This window comes from Agelaius tricolor, unplaced genomic scaffold, assembly GCF_023055355.1.
Source record: "Agelaius tricolor isolate 1412-34295 unplaced genomic scaffold, bAgeTri1.0.p SCAF_1, whole genome shotgun sequence".
In the NCBI taxonomy this organism is placed as follows: Eukaryota; Metazoa; Chordata; class Aves; order Passeriformes; family Icteridae; genus Agelaius; species Agelaius tricolor.
In genome coordinates this window covers 69,958,003-69,982,953 of record NW_027269261.1, presented here as the reverse complement: position 1 = coordinate 69,982,953, position 24,951 = coordinate 69,958,003, and the positions used below count along the sequence as shown (strand labels likewise).

The following is a 24,951-nucleotide window of genomic DNA, read 5'->3' as shown; positions in this document are numbered from 1 at the left end:
ATAAGAGAGCTCTTGCACCCTCTCATTCTTCCCTTCTCAACAGGCTTTTGACTATGTGCTCAGACTTGAAAGAGTTATTCCAGGGAAGTGAAACGCAAAAGATGTGCAAAACATGCACTGCACTGCTAGACAGCACTTAAAAAATCATGTTTCATCAATCATGATTTTAACTGCTGCATCTCATCAAGATACACTGATGGGAAAATACTTTAACTTTGTACACCACAAATTAAATACCTGAAAACCAAGGATCTCTCAGGTATACCAGTGAAAAGCAGGCTTCATTGAAAGAGCAACACCCAGGAACATTTAAAATGAACCATTTATTAAATCAAACTGTTATTTTAACAGTTACATAAGTTACACAGCATGTTTAAGTCAAAAGATTTCACAAGGGAAAAAAAAAATCTTTAAACTTTTATTATGCAGGCAAAAATAGTACCACACAATATGTACCTGGGAGGGAAGAAGGGAAGGGGAATCTCTAAACATTCAAATAAGGCCATAATTATTTAAAAACAACAATAAAACAATAATAAACCCCCCCAAAGATCCATTTGCTTTTCAGTGTGTTCAGTGCTGCTAACTATATGTACTTTTAGTATACAGGTGTGATTGAGGCAGTGATATTTTGATAGCTAGGTTTACTGTTTTAAAACACTATCAGAAGTGGAATAAGGCTCATTAGTACATACAGCTGCCCTTGGAATGTCAATCTCAGTTGCCTTCATCAACTTAAAATTCACAAAGTGCACAGTTAAGATATGCCAAAAAATTGAAACTGCTACTCTACCAACAGCTGCCCATGCTTAATACTTAGTGGTCTATTGGAACAAAGTATGTTCTTTCAAAAGAGATGTGTAAGAAAAGCCACTGTAAAACATTTAGTTTTGAAGATGCACTAGGAGCTCTTTGTAAACTGAAAAGTAGAAAAACATGGATTAATTATGTTAAGAAAAGAATACAAAAAACACTAGAAATGACCATCAAACTTCCAAAGAACAAGCACCACAATGGACATTAGCATTCGATTTTGCAGTGTACAGCAATGTAATAATTTTACTCTAGCCAATCTACTTCATCAAATTCTGAATCATCTTCTGAATCACTGTATTCCACAGCGATGCGACGGGAGAGGATGGTGGCGACGTCGTTCTCAATGCGCTCGTGCTTTGCTTCCTGCTCCCGCTGCTCCTCCACTTTGCGGAGCTGAATGCCTGGGAACATCAGAGCACAAACATGTCACCCTCCTCCTTCAGCACTGCAAATGGATTTAGGTCATGATTCACAGAATGCTTTGCAATCAAAATGAATACACAGGATGCTGTCCTGCTCAGGTAGAATTTTTTTTGTCAAGCTTTTAAAGAGAAGAATGTCAGAATTGCAGAGGCAGACAAGATCTTGAGTCCGTCTACTACAATATCCTGGTTCTGATTTTCCATTAAAATACATTTTTAGTACCACTCTAAGTGATTAAGCCATTTTGCTATTTGCATTTTCTAGACTCTCTATTCATAATTTTAATGTAAGTTTACAGCTATTTGAATATCCTAACAAAACAGGACCTCTTGTAACTCTGTTTTTTATCATGTAATGATTTGGTTTGGGATAAAGTATTACTTGGAGATCAAAGCTGTGGTACCTCAAGCCTTTGTTTTTTGGGTATGACTCGGTCAAAAGTGTTTTCAGCAATCACCGAGATTATACCAGCAGGCTCTATTTTCTCATTTTTGCTGACATTCTCTACGCATGTTCATGCACGCCTGTTGTACTCAGCTGTTGTCAACATTTCTTTAGACTTCAATGATGTTATCAATTCATGTGCATATAGACATGCAAAAATATTTTGAATTAGTGCTATAGCCTGTCTGCTGATATTACAGTACCATACAGATTCTGTGCTGTGCTACAGTGCAGGGGAAGAGAAGAAGAATGTAGGACTTGAAACACTTGAGAGATCTTAACTACTGAAAGACACCCCACCATCAAACAGCAGCACACACCAATGTGTGTTCTGATGCCAGCGGGGATTTTCCTGGCCATGGGCACCATAAGATGAAAGGTACAGCGGGCACACAGAACTCCTCATGAGATCATCAGGAAAACACTGCCCTGCAGCTCTGCCTTTCTCTTGCACTCTGCTATGGGCACCTTGCAATGCAAAGGCTGCTCCACTATTGCACCGAGATCAGTGTCCAGATCAGATACTTAACAGCTTGAGGTCTTCAGCAATGATTTCTGAATGTCACTTATATCTTGTAATACAGTGACAGATGATCAAAATTCCAATGCCAGTTGATCCGTTTCGCCTTTATCTAACAGTCTGTGAAAACCAATGTTTTTGTCTTCTACACAATTTGTAGATGATCAGAAACAGCTACATTTGCAGGTAAACAGAAATGGAAAGATAATCTCCATAGATCCACAGATCATCTACAAACACACGTACTTTTTTCTGTAATCTAACTTCCACAGAGAACCAGGTTTGCCATCCAAACTAAACATCTGATAAGTGAAATTACAAATTGAAAAAAACCTGTCTACTTGGCAATGCATACACTGTAGGGGATAGAAAACAGAAACAGACTTAAGATGCATTCCTCTAGTTTCTTACACATGTGAAATATTCCATCTCTCAAAGGTCACTATTTAGGTTTCTGAGACTGTTCTGTTTGCTGCTTCATAGCCAACGTTACCTTTCCGTATTGCTTCCAGCAGAACGCTCCTAGCATCACTGATCACAGGCAGAGTTGAAGGATGGCGTTTGGGCTCAGGAGCAGGAATCACTTGGGATGGTGGAGACGGAGGCATTATGGGTGCATGAGGGCCAGGGACAATGGTTGTGGGAGGAGGGTGCAGAACAGGAGGAGGGTGAGAAAGGTTTGCAACTGTGACAGGGGAGGAGGGTCGGATGCCAGGAGGTGGCAGGGGAGGAGGTGGGGGTGGTGGAGGAAGTCCCTGTACTTCAGCTTGTGGAGGAACTGGGTGAACAGGCAGAGCTTCGCACACCTGGGCGGCTCTGGGGACAGGGGGAGAGGGCTGTGCTAGGGGAGGAGCAACTGGAGGTGGAGCTGGATGAAGAACTCCAGGAGCTATCTGGAGAGGAGCTGGCGGAGGTGGCACAGCTGGGGCCTGCAGAGCAGCTGTGGGAGGGGGTGGTGGGGGTGGGACTGGGGGTGGAGGGGTGGAAGTCATTGCAGCTCTTAATGATGAAGTTGACAAAGCAGATGGAAGAGGTGGTGGTGGTGGAGGAGGAGGAGTGGGGCTCACAAACACCGGTGTTCTGCCTGTTGCTGGTGACTGAGGACGATTTTCTACCAAGCCAGGAGTAGAACTGCAACATCCAATAACAGAACAAAGTTATTAGCGCTAGAGAGTGGAAAAATAGTAATAGATTAACTTCTGCAACTTTAGAACATTGAAACCTGGGCATTAAAGAGCATTATGTACTATGATGATTTCAGGGTGTTTGTCCACACCTCATAAATAAGGATGTCTAATTTTCAGTATGGAGCTTGCAACGGGTTTCCAAAAGACCTCTGCCCAAATTCAGCTATTAAACAAATCTATGTTCTTATACAGTGTACCTGCATCTTGATCAAAGATTTCCTATACCTTTGATATAATTCTTCCCTGTTGTCCCTAAGTAAACCCAAATTATTTTTCTCAAGTCAGGGAACTAGCAGTTGATTAACTATTTTGGTTCACAGAACTTTAAAACCAAACCAAAACAATGCAAACAGTGAGAACAAGTTAATTTGAAATATATATTTAAGGTGTGATGAAAAAATGAGTGAGACTAATATTAAAAGTCATCAGTACTGCATACAGAGAGGTACAGTTACACACTAGATACTCATTACAGGACAATAAATAGGTGAACTGAAGAAACAAGAGAGAACAGTAAATTTATTTTCCTGAAAGACCACTAGAGGATTTTAAACTGTTGTGGTAAATTAATCTAAAGAGTTATGCATTTTTGTGTATGATCTCCTAAGCAGCAAAAATCACCCATTTCAAGAGACTAACATCTTCCTGATGTAACAACCCCATCTGAATTAGCTATCCCCTATTCTAAGCTGTATGTGCCTGACCATAAAATAAGGCTTTTGGTATAAAAAAATAGGAGAGTGACAAAGAAATTTTCACCTCTAGAAAATATTCTATGTATGTATCCACTTCTGAAAAGGTACAAAGAAGTAGGGAAAAAAAAACCCCACTTTGGGAGAGAGAAGCACTTACAATTTAGCAAATGCAATGAATACATAGTTTTGACAGCTGTCTTACTGTGATATATTCTTCCTTTCATGTAGGCTGAAACACATCTCAGTTGTACAAATTTCCAAAACTCCAAAGCTACATCCTGAAATGTCAACATATTTCACAGAAGCATTTTCCATATAGTTTTTGGTCTTGCCATTTAACTCAGAAGGCAATACGGTCACAGTATTGATGGCAAGCTGAGGCCTTTCTCCACCCTATGGGATTTAGGTGCCACCTTCCCACCCAGCTCCCGGCGGCCCTGTTCCTGCAGGCACGCTGGGATTCATGGGCAGCACAGAAATAATGCTGACAGCTATTAGCAGGGGGTGGATAACCAAACCAGCCCCAGGAGAAGTGCACGTGGCCTGTGTGGCCGGTACCTGACGCAGGGAGGCACGGGCTTGGCCTCGGCGGCGCCGTGCATGGGGGGCGGCGGCGGCGGCTCGTGGGGCCGCACCAGCACGCGCTCCTCGGCTCTGCTCAGCAGCTCTGACATCTGGCTGTAGGGCAGGGCAGAAAGGGAATATGACCCATCAATGTGGTCCACGTAGGCTTGGGATCTGTAAAAAACAGGGAGAAATGATCCAATTCACCTTCAGCAGGAGGCAGCATTGGTGCCCTCAGCCGCCGTTCTACACTTCAGTCTGATTCTGAATGCAAGTATCTTCTCTCCACTAGTGTTGCATATTATACAGCGTGGCTTTTCAATAATTCATCCCACTTTCCCTGTTATTACTTCTAGCAGCTCAAGGGTTTGATTTTGACAGATATATCAGATAGTTTCTACAGTGTGTGTGTGACCTTAGTGTTTATTAGACACATTATTTTGAGTTAAATAAACACAGCAATACAATCAGAACTCCTCTTATTTTACCACATTCATGAAACGTCCATTGATGTTTCATGGTAGAATTTACAACTGAATAATTTAGCTGAACTTCTGTCAGAGAATCTTTATTCCAATACATACAGAGAACTTGCTGCTTTAATAGACACAGGACTCAATCAATATCTACTATTGAGTACTAGCACTAAATAAAGATGATTCAACTTGTTAATGACAACTTTAGACACACCTCAAGGATCTGATCAGTTAGTAAATTTTAATTAACTATTCAATTACAGAATTTTATCTTAAAAAAATTCTATTAAATTCAGAGCAAAAGTGTTTGTAGAACACTTTCCAACAAGTAGAGCAACACTCTACATTTCCACATACTGCCACCCCTGTAGTAGCTAAGCCAATTAAATTCTTCAGGGGTGAAAATCTTTCTCATTTATTTCAAAGTATGGTGCTGTTCTGTATCTGAACAACATGTTCTGCACACGCAGTGCTCCCAAGCACTTCAGCGTTATTAATAATTGCATTACTAGTACTGAGATAATCAAGGTTTAGGCCAGGGTCCTGGATATAAAACAAGCATGTCTAAAGTGGAACCCAACATACAACATAACAAAAGGACAGCAGGAAAGCAGATGTTTCTGCCAATGACTTGACACAGCAGCTTACAGAGATTCTATAAAGCTGTTCCTAGAAAAATGCTAATCACCATAACTTAACTTGTACCCCACTGAGTGAAACGCACTGAGAGCATTTTCCATTCTGAATTGAGCTAAGTTTTCTACAAGCAGGCTTTTCTACTTTTCAGGCAACAAACACTCTCTCCTAGAGTTGTCATAATTGCTCACCATCACTACTGAGCTTGTTTGAAGGCCTTACAAAGCTAAACAAAATACTCTCATGGTGTGCTTTTGACCACAGAAAGATAGGGGAAAAAATTAACCAGTTTTTGGGAGGACAAGGAATATTTTTTAATTTAAAAAAAAACCCAACAAAACAAAACACCCAAAACCCCCAAACCAAAAATTATCCCCAAATTGCCTAACATTACTTGTCAGCCCTCTTTGCTATTAGATGTTTCTTGGTTGGTAAAATGGACTTGATTTTGCACCAAGACCAGAAGCATAAGCACAGCAGGTGTTTGGCATGTGAAATGCTACTTTTAGCCACCAGCAAATACACGCTGTGAAATGAGAATTCAACAGGTTGGATTTTGTAATAGGCTATAACCAGAAATGTCAATCAAATCAGGGATTTGTTCAAGAGTAAAGGGAAGCTCAGCATTCTCATTTGAGTTCCAAGTGGACGTTTGCCCACATCACACACACGATATAGTCTTGGCAGTGTCTGCTCAAGAAAAATCAAGAGGCTGGAACAATGGGGATTTTGTGGGTCAGGACTGGAATGCAGTGACACACCTGGGTGCAAGCTTGCAGCAGCGACACTACACCTCCATCAAGCTGCAGAGGACAGCACATCCTCTAGGATACAATGAGGATACATGGTACCCTTAAAAACAACAACATAGTAACTACTGCTTTATAGACACACTAAGAATTCCAAAACTGAGTTTTGATTAAGCTAAAACAGTGATTTCCAGTGCATTTCAAGGGGAGCAGTAGCATCTCATCACTGACCACTTCGCATGCATGTTCACTACACAGTATGAATACACTTCATAAAGGATAGAAAAAACAAAAAGGAACCTTGATTCAAAATGTGAAGCTGGGCCATTAGCAACTTCAATGTGCTTATGTAAGAGGTTAGCATCATCTTCTGCCAGCTCTGGACCTTGGGCTAGCTTCTGCCACTCTCTCCGTCTGTCATGAGGTGCCCTTGGCACTTTCTCTGGTTCGTGAGGGCGATCTAAATTTTTCTGCTGTAGGAGAGTTGTGCAAACAAAACCGACAACTGAGACAGTGTTTTTTAATTACTTGCATATAAACATCAGCCACAAAATTATGAAAAACAATCTCATTTCAAATGCAAGAAAAATTAGCTTTCAGGCTAAACATAATATGTAGACCAGAAAGACTTCTAAGAGCCAGAAACATCAGACTAGTGGCTAACAACCTGAATAATATGGAGAAAAATGCCTGTTTAAGTAGCTTTTCATTCTAAGTCTGAAATCAAATTATAAATCTGACACTCATATTTACTCTCTCTACTACATATGAAACATACAGAATAATGGTCAAATAAAAAAGTAGTATTACCATTTACAAAAGTGCTTAATTTTAAGAAAATATAAGCAACGTGTTTTATTCCTACTAATTTCTTTCTAGTTTAAACATATCTATTAGAACATCATTCAAGCTTTTTCACCTGTAAGACTGTCAAAATTTTGTCTTACAAAATAAATGTTCAAGAGAAACTCTTTACTCCTGCTGTATTCCTCCTTCTTTTCTGAGTCATTGCTAGAGTACTTACAAACTTTGGCAAAAGTTGGTTATGTTAAGACAGCATGAAAGCTTTAGGTTCTTCTATAATATTTTACTACTGCTGCTATTATTATTATTATTTAATTGTTAAAGTTGGTGGAACTGAATGAATACAAGTAGCTTTAGTTGAATAGATGGCTCTGTCAAGTCTGGATTGCTATTAAAGTGCCATATCTGCAAGCAAACCCTTTCTAGGAAAAAACAAAGAGAAGCCATATAAAGTTAACATATGTACCTTCTGCTTCCTCTTTTCTTTTCTTTTGTCCTCTGTGTCCTGCAACATTTTTTCCTTCCACAGATCAAAGAAATATGAAGGATTGGTATAGAACTTCAAACCCTCTTTTCCATCATCCCTGAAATACAGTGACACAAATAGAGCATACTGTTTCTTTGACAAGACATGAATCCAAACAATAAGACAAAGCAAGGGCATATTAAGGAATATATAGTATCTCAGACCCTGAAATGTTTTATTGAGGAACACAAAAGAGGTGATCATTGACCTCCTGCACCAGCACTTTTTACTATCTTTCCTGGCATTCAAGGTCCTAATTTTAGAAAGATAACTTTAACACAAGCTCCAGACAAAAAAAAAAAAAAAAAAAGAAAAAACAACAAAAAAAGTGTGTCATAAATCAGAGAACTCCCACTCCAATAACTCAAATCTTGCTGTTAAAATATTGAGCAATTTTGTGTGGCTGCTAATGTTCAGCTACTGATTCAAACTGAATCTCTGGGACAGCAAACAATATTCATTTCCATTGAAGACCCTTCTTTCTACACACTTACCTGTTTAATTTCTTCACTTCACATGCAAGTACATTATATGCTTTAATAAATACAGAATTTAAAAACTACTTTTTCCTACCATGTTACACAAAGTTAAGATTTGAGTAAAATGGAGTAAAGTTTCAATGCTTACAATGTCTTCTGCTGCTCTCATTCCTCCAGCAGCTTCACAGCTTTCTAGCCTGGCTCCTTAAATATTCAAGTGCTACTCCATGTGAGCAAGGTGCCTGAATATATCCTTTCTATTACATAAAATAAGCTGGGCATTGATTTGGATTAATTTTGTTTCACTAACCTGTAAGGGGTGAGAATGTTAAGCGGAGGAGGCTGTTCACAGATGTCGTAAGTTTCTTGCAAAGGAATTGGCAGAGTTTTGCGGTCAAACAGCTGCTGGTCTTGAATCGTGGAACTCCGGAAAGCTTTTCTCATTGTAATGTCCTGCAGTGACACTGAAAGGGGATATTGCCATTTAAAAAAATCCCACCACATACATTCTGTTTGGAATTGCCTAATGTTGGTTAAAATATAAAGCACTACTGCTTGCATCTTGGGCCTTTTACAGCAAATACAGATTCATCTAGCACTATTGCCATGGCAAGATATTGTCAGACTGTGTGACAAACATGGCTGTAATGTTCTAGCATATCATCCTCTATTTAGCTTCACAGGAAATTTTTTCTCACCTAAATAGATATCAGAACTCTGTCTCTCCTAAGTAGTTCAACAAATTGCATACTGTAGCTGTAAAATATCATTCAGTAGTTCAGAAGTACCTAATAACATTTACCAACTCCATTTCAAAATCCTTTTGCTACTAAAAACTGCTCTCTACCTTGAGGTATAGATTTTACCTTTATGGCATCAGCAAGCCAACTTTGCATTCCTTGCATGTAGGCAGCAGCAGTTCCACTGAGGGCCCACTGAGATGCCAAACCAGAAAATCACTTAAGCTTATGCTACTGAGATCAATGGGCTTTAATGGGAGGTAAATCTATGTTGCAACACATGAAAATAGTCAAATGCTTTTTAATCTGTTTAATCAACATGAGCCTTCTCTGTCTAATTCAGAGCCACCTTGACTTTTAAGCATAGTCGTTAGGAATAATCAATTACCTTTATGTAAGATCCACAGGAAAACAATACTACATGAACACAACACATTAAACAGGGATTTCAACTATTTTTATCCACTCCTGGTAAAGCCTACATATCTATCTTTCTCAATTTCAAAAGAAGCTTTTCTATTTCATTAAAATTTAGATAAAGATTAATGGAAAAGTGACCACAACTGATAAGCTTTGCACTTTTAATTCTGGAAACAGTATACCTATTTAGTCTCATATTTCTCTCCCTCCCTGCTCTTCAGTTACTGCACCTGTGAAGTCCAGGTGTGCCTAAAAGCTACCCTTGCAACCAGCATGAGACTCCCATTAGATAAAGCAGCAGATCTTTTCATTAGCTTGGGCTCTTTCTTTAAAATCACAAATAATGCTGAAAACAGTTTTCTGACATAGTAGCAAAGAGTACTTTCAGCACATAGACTTTATCTATAAATAATTATGTTTATTTCATAGAAACAGGTTGGTAGTAATGCCCCTTTATACAAGATGAGAGGACAACTCTACCCCTGCCCTGCTATCACTAGGGCCTTTGGCAACAGTTTAAAGAAAACCTGTTTAAGCTGAAAACTGTTTTTCACTCGAGTTCCTGTAACACATACAAGTGTTCACACACATATGTACATACACCAAGCTGGATTTCCACTGTGTGATCACAAAGGGGCAGAAAGCAGGATTTTTTCCAGAAAGCTTGCAATTCCTGGAATATTCTGTCTTCTTACCTAAGCATATTGGCAACATCCTTTTTGAGGCTAAAGATGGGATTTATTTGATTTTCAGCTTGGCTTTTGAAGTTTATTACGCTTGGCAAGGTTGTGTATTCCTGGAGAAGTTTCCTCCTTTTTACCCTTAGGTTCTAATTCATCACAGTGTCTTTTATTCTTTTTAGTAGCTTTAATTAGCTGCTCAGAAGCTTTTTTAAGTGTGTGAAAGAAGTATTATAATGTCTGAATGTCAGCTAGGAGTCCCAGTTTCTGTAGGTATTTCTGCAGTCATAACTAACCCTATATATTTTGTACCTGTCATGAAGTACAGGTTGTTATCAGCTGGCAAAAGTTCAGTTAGAATAACTGAGGTTTAAAAATTTAAGTCTAAAATTTAAGTCTTAGATCGTTTTATACTTCAGATGCTTTTCCTTTGGGTTGTTGGTTATACAAATAACACCAAATGTACTTGCTCAGAGTTGCTTGGCAATCCTGCAAGATTTCTAACTGTCATATATTGGAGACATTTCCCACAAAAGTAAAACTTAGTATACTTCTCTTTGAACCTGTGTACATTCTGAAGACAATGAACTTAATCAATTTGTTCTAATAAATAAATACAGTACTTTGGTTTAATATTAAAACCCTCACAGAGTTTGTATGTGACACCATATTATTGACACTGTTCTACAAACTCCTTATTAGCATTCCATCTCTTCAATGAGCAAGCACAGACAATCTAATTCATAATTTCCCTTTTCTTGCTTAAAACTCTACATTTTGTACACACATACAGGGGATAACACACCAGAGAATAATCAATCAATCAATCCCCAACAAGCATAATTTTCTCTTTAAACCTAAGACACACAGCAGAAGGCTTAATGGAAAAGACACACAGTAGAATTTCAAGCAGCAGTTCCTATGCTGATGACCCGTACCAGGCATTCCCTGAAAGGCACACCATTATTCCAACCAACAGAGCACATCAGGACAGAATTACTCAGGAAAGGGAAGGAGGTGGCATGCAGCACAGGGAGAATCCTGACATGGATATAAGTTGCCTACCCAGAGGGATCAGGTAAATCCCGTGTCACACACCCAGCCTAATCCTGGGCTGTGCACAGTCCAAAGCCACTTGTTCAGCTTGCCAGCTGGCAAAGAGACAAGAGCCCTGCGTGCTTTACAGCCTCAGCAGGGGGAAGAGGTGGAAACCTGGCTGGTGCCACAGCCACCCAGCTCTGGCTGAGTGATGAACTGGCACTGCCAGGGCGCTGGGCAGACAAATTGCATGTATGAATTCAGGTGCAAGAAGAGATGAGCAGCTGAAGGAGGAGTTGGAAAGGCTGCAGGCATTTGACTTGATGATGGTAAATTTAGGCTTCCAGTTGCTTAATTCCTAACTAGCACCAGAACTTTTTGTACAGCCCAAGATCCTAAATTTGATATGGATATATTTTTCTGAAAGTCCACCTACTACACCACTTGTGCTCACTGCAATTAACAAAAAACGGGGTCTTAAATAATTTCCTTAAATGTTGAGATATTCACAATTTAATTTGAAGATTCATTCAACAATCTAAACAAATGTCTGTTTGTCTTTATTGTGTCTGTTGTTTGGATTGTATGAAAAGATGTATTATATCAGCCAATCTAACCCTCTGTGCACAACAATATTTTCCACATAAGCAAAAACTGTCTGTCAGAAAGCTAAACTGTAAACCTTTTGTACACTTGGTTTTGAAAAAGAGATGCCAGTCCATTTTTACTTATAATCAACAACACACTGGGGGGCGGAGGGTATTTAAATTGTACTATCATGAGATACAATAACTGTGTTTCTTTTGGGGTAAAGTGAAAAATAAATAAAAGCACATCTGTAATGTACATACTAAATAATGTTTTATCTCTTGGCAAGCATCTCATTAAACTGCAATCCCCAATTTGCAGTAAAAGTCAGGTATAGAGCTCACCACAGCACTGACAGAAAGCAGCTACATTTAACTTTTCAAATACATTAATTACTACATTTTACTTCACCAGAAGAAAAAAAAAGTTACTAGATTTATTTTTATTCTTTTACAGTTACTCAACTACACAATTTATGATTGGGTTCTAGGCCAAAAAATATCATTCTCCTAAAGAGAGTAAATAAAGAAATCATATATATTCCTCTTAGAAACTTGTTCTCTTAATACTTTTTGCAGAATTTCATCCTGGCAGCTTTCAAGACTGTAAACTCTTGAATATCACAGCTGTGACTCCCTGCAGAATTAAATGACTAGGGGAGGTTTCACACAAATCAGGGGACTTGGTTGCCCGATACAATTCCCTTTCTCTGTTCAAAATCTTACCCAGCAATTTGAAAAGTGCAAAGAGGAAAAAATGTCACTCTCAAACAAATAACTTAGTTGTAAATTTCCCACTAAAGGTAATTAATTGGTAGGGAGTGGTGCTGTTGAAAATTCTCTTAAGGTAAAGATTTGTGTGATCAGTTCCTAAAGACACTGCAATCTCAAAGTCTGATTTCTACTTTATTTATTTTATACTTTTAATGATTTTCCATTTAAACAATGACCAGAATGCACACATCTTAGGTTTCTCTGCCATCAGAATACTCTGACTGTGGATTTGATAGCTGCTAAAGAGAGACATTATTTCTGTAGATCATACATGATTTTTGGGCTTGTCCCCTACACAAGAAATAGAAATTTTCTGAAATACTGTTCTAAAAAATTCCAAAACAGCTCAAGAACTTTTGGACAGAGAATGTACATAGCTTAACTACTACAGGTAAACAAAAAGATGTTAGAGCAATCATTTTAGGAGGACTCAGAAGCTGCTTCAAATGCAGCATGTAGAACAAGCAAGTCCTATTAAGATGTGAATCACCCGTGGGCATCAAGCACTGAATCTGCTGGTAAGTCTCAACAAAACCACCACATTGTTTAACAAATGGTATTTTGTCCCTCTTTTTATACACAAAATATGCACTATCATGGTCCTACCATGGAACTATTAAGCCTTGGACACACTAATTCAAAACTGATTTACTTAAGATTTAATCAAGGGCCTAAGAGAATTGGAGAAGGAACATGGAGAGCAGTTGAAGCCCAGCCCACCAGCTCAGAATCTTGAGAGGGAGACACACTCAAATCCAACTTTCTTTAAGTAGCGATGTGCAAGGAAAAGAGACCTGCTATATAATTTAACAGTCTTCATTTGCCTTGGAGGGTAACATTTCTAATGAATGAATTGACAATAGTGTTACTCTCCACTTAATATAGCACATGTGGAGATCATGACCCAATTTTCACGTGCTCCCCATTCTTAGATTACATTTACACTCTTCTATACTCAGCAAAATCTTCTTCAGAGGCTAAAGACAGTGAGCTGCCCCTTAATTTGGGGTTTGCTACCCTTTCCTTCTAACTCTCACAATAATGGCCTGAGTAACCAGACTTTGAAGTTGACCAAGTCTCCCATTTCCAGCAGTATACAGACCACAATTATCTGTCAAGTTTTTTAGGTTTCTCCCCACCAAATGCTACCTCTCTTTCCCCATAGCAAAACAACAAATCTGTTTCTGGCATTGGTCCAGCCAAACTTCTGAACTACTATTCTTTTAATGACAGGGCAATATTTATAGAATGTTTAGAAAAACAACTAACACATGTATTCAAAGGCAGAAGCCTACTGAAACACAATTCACTTTCCTGAAATGTGCCAGGCTGCTCACCCACAGCACTTCTGCCACTAGGTTTATTTAAGTTGCTTGTCACAGTTGTAACAAATATGCTATGGAAATCAAGAATTTGATACACTGTCTTTGAGATTAAAATCCTCTCTGGTTTGAGGTTTAAATAGAATTAAGCAGGTCAAAATGAAAGAAGCACTAAATTAATACCAAAATAGTCTGATAAACTCTGAATTTATGAATTTTCCTTCTGCCCTGATATTATTTATTTCTGAGTGGTACAAAACTATTTTCCAATACCTCATGAATACATCAGAGCTGTACCATGTATCAGCCTTTCAAAAAAGAACCACATAATTGTTAAAATTAATATTCTTTTCAAAACTGTCAGATTTCTAAAACTATGCCATTTTTCACTTTCAGCAGTATTTCACACTTAAAAGGCACAATTAAATTCATGAAAATTTGATCAATTAAGAGAAGTATTATTTTACTGATGCAATTTGCATATATATGGACAGAGTTAGTAATGCTCCCTATAAACTATATATTTACTATTTACTATAAAGTAAATACTAAAATGAAAAATGGTTGCAAAGAAACTATACTCAGGATTTATTTTCTCACCTATGAGGACACCTTATATTGCAGGGCTAGTGAAGCTGTTGACCTTAGTTCAACTTTATAGCAAGAATGTGTTTTCTCAGTCCTAAAAGGACCCCAAATATTACTCTTGCATACATATGGGTTTGTTTCCCATACAACTGAAATAAAGTTGAGTTTACTGATGGAAAGCAGAGGATTTCTTTTTGTCTGCATACAAGTTTGGTATCTTCTGAGGGTAAAACCCACATGTATATGAAAATAATAAAATATTTTTTAAAATCTATTAAAATATGAAATTAATAACATTGAGAAATCAAGAATTTGAAAACAGTGTAATAATTCAAAGCAAACCAAGTTGATAGCAACTCTTTTATGACAGAAAAATTGGTCATGAGGAGTTGGACTCCTAAACATACAATCGTAACCTTGGTTTTATTCTTTCACAGAGATGCTGTAATAATTCAAAATGAGAAAACACACAGACTGTTCAAACAAATTCAGAGCTTTTTATCACTCTGACTCTACCAGAAACATCTTGCCAAGTATCTGCATCTCGTTTAGTGAATCTGACTTGGGCTGTTTTTGTTCATGCCACTTAGCTTTAAATGAATCTTAATTTCTTTCTCTTGTGTAATAGCATGGGGCCAAAGGAACCCATTAAATCTTCTATTACTGCCTCCTGGCAAAGAGCAGATGAGACTCATTTCACAAGTATATCCCATTTTACTCATGCTGTTAGCTAAGTAGAAGTACTGAAAGTTGCTTAATTCTTGCATAGTGAGTTAAAAAAGGTAAATTCAAATATTCTCCCCCTTCCCTCCCCTTTATGTATTAACATCCTTCAGCTATTCTAGTCCACACTAGGACTAAACCTAATCCATCACCTATTTGTGATGGATTTCTGAAGTCAAGCCCAAAACAGTATACTGAAGGGAAAAAGTTTCCTGATCCCTAACTTTTAAGGAAATAGAATATCAAATGTCTCCTCATTTCCTTTGTCCTCATCTGGTGACTCATTCCAGGCAGACATTTGTGAATAAGGAGCACTGGGTACAGCTCCAGGACTGGATATTCTTAGGTTAATAAAAACAGTAATTTAACAGCTCCTGACACTGAGGACTGCGTGTGTCCCTCTGAAGTACAAGCAGTCACTGCCATTCTGTGGTGTGACACACAAATCCAGGGGATCAGGTTCAAATCACCCTGAGCCACACTGCACTTCACTGTGAGGATCTATTCCCAGCCCTGTTTCCTTGACTGCAGTCTGTACCTTTCTTTAGCTATACAGTGTAGCAAACACTACAGCATGCACAGTTCTGTGAAAATGTGTTGGTATGGTGCATTGGGGACTACACACTATTTAAAACTACTTCTAGCAATTCTCTAACATCAAATAGTTATGGATTTTTGGTCCTGAAACCTAGAGCCAAACATGTAAAAAGCCTTTTACATAGCACAGTACAATTTTCTTGCTACTGTGTAATATCCCTGGATGCTTTAACTCAATGGCTTACTATGGTCTCTCCATTCCATGGAAATGTGAATGATTAACATATCAGATATGATATATCAACGTACATCCCCTTCTGATTTGAACCAAAACTAGGCTGTCAAGAGTAAATGCGGAAACGCCATTAACGTTCCAGAGTGTTACAGTTTTTACAAGATTACAACTGCTGACAATTTATTATCATACATGGAAAGGGTTTTTTATCATTATTCAATCATAGCAAAAATGCCCTGGTTTGGGCAGGAGGAGATTTCATTTTTTCCTAGTATCTGGTATAGTGCTGTGTTTGGGATTTAGGATGAGAATAATGCTGATAACACACTGATGCTTTATTATTGCTGAGCAGTGGTCAAGGACTCTTCAGCTTCTAACTCCACCCTACCAGTGAGCAGGATGGGGGGGCACAAGGAGCTGGGAAGAGACCCAGCCATGACAGCTGACCTGAACTGGCCAAAGAGACCTTCCATACCATATGGTGTCATGCTTAGCACATAAACCCAGGGGAAAAGGTGTCTCGGGGCTGGGCTGCTGCTCAGGAACTGGCTGGGCACCACCATTGCCAGTGATTGCATTGTGCATCACTTGTTCTGTATATACTAATATTATTATTGATGTTTTCCCTTCCTTTTCTATCCTATTAAAATGTCATTATTTCAACCCACAAATTTTACATTTTTTTCCTCCCTGATTATCTCCCTCCTCCCACTGTGGAGCAGGGGTGAGCAAGTGGATGTGTGGTGTAAAATTCCCTGCCAGGTTAAACCACAACAATTGGAAAAAGAGGTATACAAGAGTGATTTATGCTCAGTTATCAAGAGACTTGGAAAATCCCATTAATGTAAGAATTCCCCTAGGCAAGTCATGATTTTGTGGAAAATCTGCTACTAGCTGTGAGCAGCTGTCTTTCAAAACCTGTTCTAAAATTAATGTCACACGAAATACAGAATCAAAAATTCCCCTTGCTTAATTTTGCTACTAGTGAAATTCTGACATCTATAACCAAAGACAACCTGAAAACCACACTTCTGGTTTGACACTTCAATTTTCTGTATACACAACTGTAATCACACAATCTAATAATACAAAATTATTATATCTAGACATTGAGAACTGAAACAGCTTTCTGTAGTTTAAAATTGGATCCCACAAGCAATCTGAAGTTATTCTTCATGATGGGGTGTTCCTCTTCTTTCTAGGTCTTAACCACATGGTTTAGAACACTCTAAATTAAATTTTTTGGAGGTTACAAGATTTTTCACAGTTGACCTGTGACCAACAGATATCAATGAAGGCAAAAAAGCTTCATGGCATTTATGCATTAGGTGGTCCAACAAACCCTAGGCATCCTTTAAAATTCCATACAAATTCTACCTTACAGGCATGAGCTGATGACTTCTGAGAGTACTTGTTTTTTCAGTGCTAACCAATATTTACAATACTTAAAATTATTTAGGAAGAGTCCAAGAGGTTATGCAGCAGTAATAAATGAAGCTATACAACTAGAACGTTATTCAGAAAGTAAGATGGTACAAGTTAAATGCCAAAACCCTACTTGGACAAATGTTTACATTCCATGAGAATTAATAGAAAGGTTTAAAAAAGTGTATAGACTTATCTCTAAGCATTCACATAATATTACATAATATTATTAATATTCTAAATATGCAATACTACTGAAGTGACAGATACTCCTGTAGCCATTTTTATGTAAATTCTTTAGTATCATTCAGTAACCATGAAAACCCAGAGCTCAGAAAGCTGCTCAGGGCTATAAAAAAGCCTGTAGCAGAAATTGAACTGGACCTTTCTTATGATGCTTTGCTGTGTGTTCTTATAAATATGATTTAAACTATTACTTCCATTTCACCTATCAGTGCTGTCTGAGTGACAAAATAAGAAATCCTCCCTGCAGGAGGTAACTTACATTCCTCTTCCTTTGGATCGAGTTGTGTAACACTGACAGACAAGCGATCTACACGTTCCTGTAAGGAGTTGACTCTAAATGAGAAACTGTGTGCTTCATTGAAAAGTTCACCAAATATATCTTCAGCATATTTACCTGAAACATGGGAAAAAAAATATTCAAGCATACCACAAGACAGGCAAATGATTTTCTACTGTTTTAATTAAATAATTCTAAGATGCACGAGTATCATTGTAACAACCTGCACTTACTGAGCCCATTAAGAGTCCTTTAGAAAAGCAAATAGAAGTTAAATACTTGCTATGCAACTTATTTATCAGAAATTAAATTATTTAATACATTACAGGACAGATATTCAGCTGCCATAAAATAATTTAACTATGCTGATATGCATGGAAGTAGACTGCAGTTTCTTGGATATTTCTAAAAGGACAACTTCCAACATCCGAAGCTGCTCCTGTCTGAGCGATAACTAATCTTTGAATTGACTTCTCAAAATGAAGCACTGCTTCCACTCCTGCTGTACAGAGAACTTTACAACAAAAAGGAAGATCAGATATTCATATCTAGATAAATTAGAACCAGCCTATTCAAAAATACACACTAAAATAATCCTACCTTGAAAAATCCAAATTCTAGTAACTGACCCATTTACACTGAAGTAAAAAAAATCCCAAACAACCAAAAAAATCTCTTTTGTTCACATCAACGGACATCATATTTTTAGCACAAAAGAGCAGGAGATTCAAATATTGCCAGGAAAGGATCAGTAATTGGTTTCTCTGCTACAGAGTACTCCCCATACTGCTTCTAATGCTCTCAAGATTCCATTTGAGAAGTCTGCCTATGTCACTGGAAAAACCCCACCAGACTACACAGCAGAATGTGTAGCCACACTTCTGAAATACAATGTGATAGCTTTCAAAGCCTTCTATGATACTGTGCATATGTAATTCATGTACTGTTTGTGCACTTATGTTGGTTTTGGAAGTATAAATCTCACAAATTTCTAACTACCTGCTTTGCACTCAAGTTCTGACAGGTATAAAAGAAAAGGATAGCTGTGGAAATTCTGCCTTTGGTGAGCAATACATCTGGAAGTATACATAAAAACAAGGACATTTTTATATAAACACATCAAAAGAACAAAAATTAAATCCCTTCAGGTACTGTGGAAACTACTTAAAGATGCTATGCAGTAAGCACAAGGCCAGCAGATACCATTTATTAACTTAGGTAACAGCAACAGAAAACCAGCATGACTATACACAATGGAATATAAAAGATGGTATCAGAAGAAATGTACCGAAGAAGAAAGTAGAAGAGGAACAACTAGCAAACTAACAATAAATATTTCTTCAAAGACATGAGGAATAAGAAAGCCTGCCAAGGAGTCTGCAGAGCAGACTGGCAATGAAAATATGAAGGAATACAGAGAAGACAAGACCCCTGTGGACAAGCTAATTTAACACCTTCCACTGGTGTCCACCGAAGGGAACTGGAGAGACCCTGATGCAAGAGTTCATTGTGGGAAGCCCAAAGAAACTGAAGAGACTATACAAAAATTACAAAACTAAAGGAAAGAAATGACCAGCAAATATCAGGAACAATTGCACTTACACACATTGAAACACACAACAACAAGGTTCAAATTTTTTTTCATGGAACATCTTGAGAACTTGAGAGCTACAGACCCATAAGCCTAACATCCATGCAAATTAGTTTAGATCATAATGAAGAACTGAATTAGCAGACATTTGGATGACTCATGTCAGAAGAGGCAGCACAGCTTTTGTAAAGGGAAATTCTGAATGGCTTAGAAGTACATAGAGAGCTATGATCTACTGAGATTTCCAAGAGAGTTTAGAAAATCCCTAATCAAACAGTTTGGGGAAAACTTAACAGATGAGGCATACAAAAGAAGTGGCACAGATAAATAATTCCTTAAAAGGTAGAAAACAGGGCACAGGAGTAAATCACCAGTTTTCACAGTCGAGAAAGGTCTTCTATGCTGGGATCCATGTTAATTAAGATATGTGTCAATTGCTTGAAAAAAACTGAGATCAAAGTTTCCAATGATTCAAAGTCATGAAAAAGAAACACACCGAGCATTAGGAAACACAGACAAACCTCAGCTGGTTGGAGAGGCTTCCAGGCTGAAAAATGCTGGAAGCAGGGAGATTAGTAGGAATGGCCTACATGCTGTCTTGCTCTCATTCTTGGAGCAACTGCTAATAGCCACAATGAGAAGCAGATCAAAGGCACTCCCACTCTGCACCTTTGTCTCATAGCACAAGTTGACAGAAAAATACAGATGGAAAGTTAGTAAAAGTCTTCTCAGCTGGCAACTCACCTCATGTAAGACTTTCTAATATGTGTCTTGAAACTCTGAAAAATTTATGTTCTTTAACCTGTACCTGAAGCAAGGGAAACTACTTAAAAATGTGATCCACTAAGAACAAGATTGTTGAAGTTTTAATACACAGATACTAAAAATTTACTGCATTTCAGATAATATGTTCAGAAATATTAATTTTAATTAGATAACTCACATAACATTCAGAGACACACAGGCTAAAATTAAAATAAAATATAAAGTTTCATGTGTAGAATTGAAAATTAATTTAGAAGCTGGGCTTTAAAATCCAGTAACTTCCCTTTTATAGGTGTATTTTGAGGCTAAATTTTTATCTGTATCATTTCATCAGGCTTAAAATTAATCTACCTCATTAATGAGCTCCAACTGCAAATAATCTGTGTTGGAAATCTTTTCATTACATTGCATACAGCCACAAACATACTGCAAGGAATAATTTGCCTATGCTTATGAACACTAATCCTCAAATGGGAAATACATTAAAAACAACCTGTCGTGTTTGAAGTGGTGTGCCAACCATCATGTCTCCACCTACCTTTGTGTTGGTGGTCTCTTTATTTAGCCAGAGGTATATTTAACCAAATGCTTCCTCTAGCAAAGCAAAATGTTTGCTTTTTGTGGAATGTACAACTTACATTCTAAAGAATATTATATGTGAATGTATAAATATGTACATAACACACATAACCCAGTATTTGTGTTGCCATCTCTGTGTATTCTATAGGAGTCTACCCTCAGTTTTGAATGGATCACAAATGAACACAATTACAGGTGATCATACTGAACAAAGTGTCACAAATTCAAATAAGAAAGTGTGAGAAAAAAGCACTCTAGTAAACAAAGCTGAGCTCATTCCACATAATTTATAGGTAATATGTCAGAAGAGTAAGAATGCAAAATTAATTCCATGATACACAATGAATATTCCAAAGTATCATTAACACTTCAGAATATTTACAGTATTATGGACTTGCTTTACAATATTATGGGCTTGCTGAAAAACTCTGCTCTTATGTTGTTTCACACAGCACAATAAAGAGAATTACAGTTCCCCATGACAATTATAATATTAATGCCTTAGGATCCAGCTCACAGTTGGATACAAAATACCAGATCCGAAAGATCAGTGGTCTTGTTTGCTTACTAAATTAAATGACAATGTACACTTCTGCAATTAAATTAATTCAATGTCGATGAAAAGCTTATTTTACTGTATTTGCAAAACCTGCTTGGCATCTTTTTTTATTAACAGAGCACTTAATTTTTTTTTTAATAAGAGGATACATTATTATTCAGTTTTAATTAAGGAATTTATTATTCACCTTATTATTCTTTTCATAACTTTTCCTTATGTATCTAAGGGCTCTGATCACAATTAAATCTTCAGTAAGAAAGGGATACAGGAATGCAGCTCTCTCTGGTGTCAGTCAATATCCTTTTTTGTGACAGATAAATAAAATGTCTTGGAAACAATGTTCTGTTCTTCCTTCCCTCAATAACATGCATGTACTTTGATGGCTTTTTGAACAATTATTTTTCTGACTTTTAAAACAGACCTATGAGCTGAAAACAGTAGCTAGTAGCTACTAACTGAAAATAGAGTAAAAATTATACTGCTTACTGCCTTCCAATTTTTTTTTTTAAATTAAAACCACCACAACATGTATCACCCACTCAATTTCCATTCATTACCATGGCAATAAGTGTACAATGGCTTATAAAATGTCAAAAAAATACTGATCAGTTTTAGTGCTTTGCTTTCACCAAATGTTCCTTCTAATTTGTTTTATCTCCTAATTTCCCCCCATAATTTCTTAAGCATTTGTCCAACCTCCCTGGCTTTTATCCACAAATGAGTAATTGCTGATTTTCCAACACACTAAAATGAAAACACACTAAGGTTAAAGAAATGGGGGTTTTTATCTTGTTCTAGGGGACTGGGTATGAACTGAAGTCAACCACAATGTCCACATCAGGTTCTGGACAGTATTTTAGTCTAATTAAATAAAGCTTGACAAATAAACCTCTTCAGAGACTTTATTATTGTGTTACTCAAATTCTTAGAACCACAACAAGGATCAGGACATACACTAGCAGTCCTCTCAAAACTCCAGTCCTTAAACCCACCTGAACTCTGGCTGTATTCTCAATGCTGTATTCGTTGGCAAACCCTAAGGAAAGGTCGTTTAAATTAATCATTTTGCAACACTAGATCAGTTACCAACAGATTTAGTTACAGGCTCTCAGACAACGAGCAGGATATGAGTCCTGAACCAGGACTTGTGGAAGAAGTCACTTCTTTACTATCCTTCTGCATTGTTAAAGAAAAAGAGTTCCAAACACTTCAACTGCAGCCCAGCCTGAAGCAGCACCCTGCAGATCAGTTAGGTGCTGGCAGCCTTTGTGAAACATGCTCTGAATTTGCTGTAGCTACCTGGATAAACACATTCACCACACACTGTGCTCAGTGCCATAAACCAGCATCATTCTGGGAAATTCAAGAGGATGACAGGCAAAACTTAGGCCAATGCAAGATGCAGCAAGCGGGAAATTCAAAATCTTCATTATCTTAGCCTTAAGTTATCTGTCAGACTTTTGGGGCTCAGTGGTGTGTGTGTGTGTGTGTTTGCATATTTTAACATTTACAAACCTAAAATCTAGCCCAACACAATTATCATAGAACTAAATTATAAGAATACATAATACATTAAATATGTGGTGACATTATTAAGTACAAAGTATAATACAGAGTTATGTCACTAAAATCATACTTGATATTAAAATAGTAAATTTATTGATATATTGAATTACACAAACCCCAAAATAATATTAGCTTTAAAATATAAGTTTGGCAATTAAAAAAGTATAAATTGGTAAAACGTCTCAAAGAACGAGCTTAGAATTTAGTCTGTTACCCACCTATACACTATCATTCCTTGATTTCTATTATTTCATTCCTGTTCACACACTATACAATATTTTTGTCCGCTATATTTTCTAAAACATGAAGGTACAGAACAAGAGTAGCTGTAAAACCTGTCACGTCCCACTGCCCAATCCCTTCCCAATATATTTATACTATGCAAAATTACATTATTCACTACTGAATAGTTTCTTTCTACACAATATAGTGTATTTATTAGAAAATATTCTCTCAGGATAATTAGTTACCACAGAAGCCACTCACAATATATAACCAAGGTTCCTTTATAAAGCAAAACAGGAAGATATTCTAAGTCTATTAATACACTTTTCCTCCTTCATTATTTCTGACATATCATTTAACATATCCATAGCCTGTTGATTCAGCTTCAGATCTTCACTACCTAATTTACTTTTTAGAAAAAAACAAGATGTATCTGAGTTTGAAAGTCTGGGCTTATTTCTCATCAGGATCATTTCAATCTCACAGCTAAGTGATTAGGAAATGCACTAAAAGCAAGGAGACTGAACTTGGAGATAAGAACCTTGGTAGATCCTTGGGAACATCATTGGTTATGCTGAGCAAGCTCTGTAAAATGACATATTAAATACATGGCACTGATGCTAATTAGGAACTTTCATTATGAAAATGTGAGGGCAGTCCACAAGCATTATAGTAGTAGTATCAGAGTACTGAGGAGACAACTTGATTCCTTTAGCCAGGAAAATTGAACCAGATGTTTATCAGACAACCTGAGCAGGGCATCAAAAGTATCAAATAAACTTTGTTAAAGGCCTTATACAGAGCAGGTCTGAAGCTTCTTGTTGACATCCAAAAAGAAGTCAGCCTCCAAAAAATCTTCAGCCATGGAAGTCTGAGATACCATTTGTTACCACCCACTGAGGACATTATCAAGTAAACTAGCTGAGATTACCATTATGTATTCAGAAATCTGTGAAAGAGACTCCTGAGAGCTGGACTTATGTGGAAAGTAGCAGTGCTAATAATCATTTCACAGGGAAGTCTTGCTCTTCCTTTCATTTCTAACATAACCTGAATTCACTGCTTTATGTAGGCAAGGAATTAATGACAGGTGGGGCTTTTTTCTGTTAACACACAGTTGCATTCAATGAAACTTTACTGACCCCTTGCTCATTCTCTCATTACCATTTGGGACGGACACAAAACAGCATTGCCACTGCTGCTAAGACAACATCAAGAAATCAGAGGGAAGATTTTGAGAGGTTGGGGTTCTCTCAAGCTGAGTTAGCCTTTAGTTTTAAGTCCATCAGTTTCCTTATCCCCTTGTGCAAAAGAACACTTGTGTTCCCTGGCAATTGTAGTAATAATGAATAAAGAGGAGTGACTAATGAAGAAAATTCACAATTAATGTCTTCCTGAGCACACTGAGAAGGAGGATGGGCAGGACAAGATGCAACACAGGGGTTCTGGAATACTGACTGAAGCTCTAGCTGCAGAGACTTCCTTCCAATCATGCAGCATGCAGGAACCTTACCATGTGCTGAAGATGCTGTTCACACAGGGTGAAGAGAGAGGCTGGTCTTTGAGCTCAAGAAGCCTGGTTCTAAAAATTAGTTGCAGTCCCAACACCTTGCAGCTAGGTATTTCAGGAGAAATATTTCCCACTTACTGAATGTTAATGCCTTAAGTCATGACAAGCTGCAGGTTTTCCTGAGCTGAAAAAGTGTTTCTCACAGTACAAGAGAAAAGTGTCTCTCACAAGATGAATGCTTTTGG

The 24,951-nt window shown here is 37.6% G+C and overlaps 1 protein-coding gene across 5 annotated transcripts in view; it reads right to left on the bottom strand.

The window, feature by feature from the left end:
* Positions 1-304: 304 nt before the first annotated feature.
* Positions 305-24,951, bottom strand: part of WASF1 (WASP family member 1) — an 87,853-nt gene continuing 63,206 nt past the window's right edge. For 4 of the 5 annotated variants that reach the window (XM_071438632.1, XM_071438622.1, XM_071438613.1 and 1 more), the window contains exons 3-9: positions 17,894-18,028; positions 8,630-8,783; positions 7,781-7,898; positions 6,811-6,983; positions 4,644-4,823; positions 2,697-3,334; positions 305-1,217 (exon numbers count right to left, since the gene is read on the bottom strand). In XM_071438632.1, coding sequence (XP_071294733.1) covers positions 1,060-1,217; positions 2,697-3,334; positions 4,644-4,823; positions 6,811-6,983; positions 7,781-7,898; positions 8,630-8,783; positions 17,894-18,028 — 1,556 coding nt within the window. In that variant the 3' untranslated portion in view covers positions 305-1,059. The remainder of the gene's footprint in view (positions 1,218-2,696; positions 3,335-4,643; positions 4,824-6,810; positions 6,984-7,780; positions 7,899-8,629; positions 8,784-17,893; positions 18,029-24,951) is intronic. The other variant, XM_071438603.1, reaches the window with a different exon arrangement.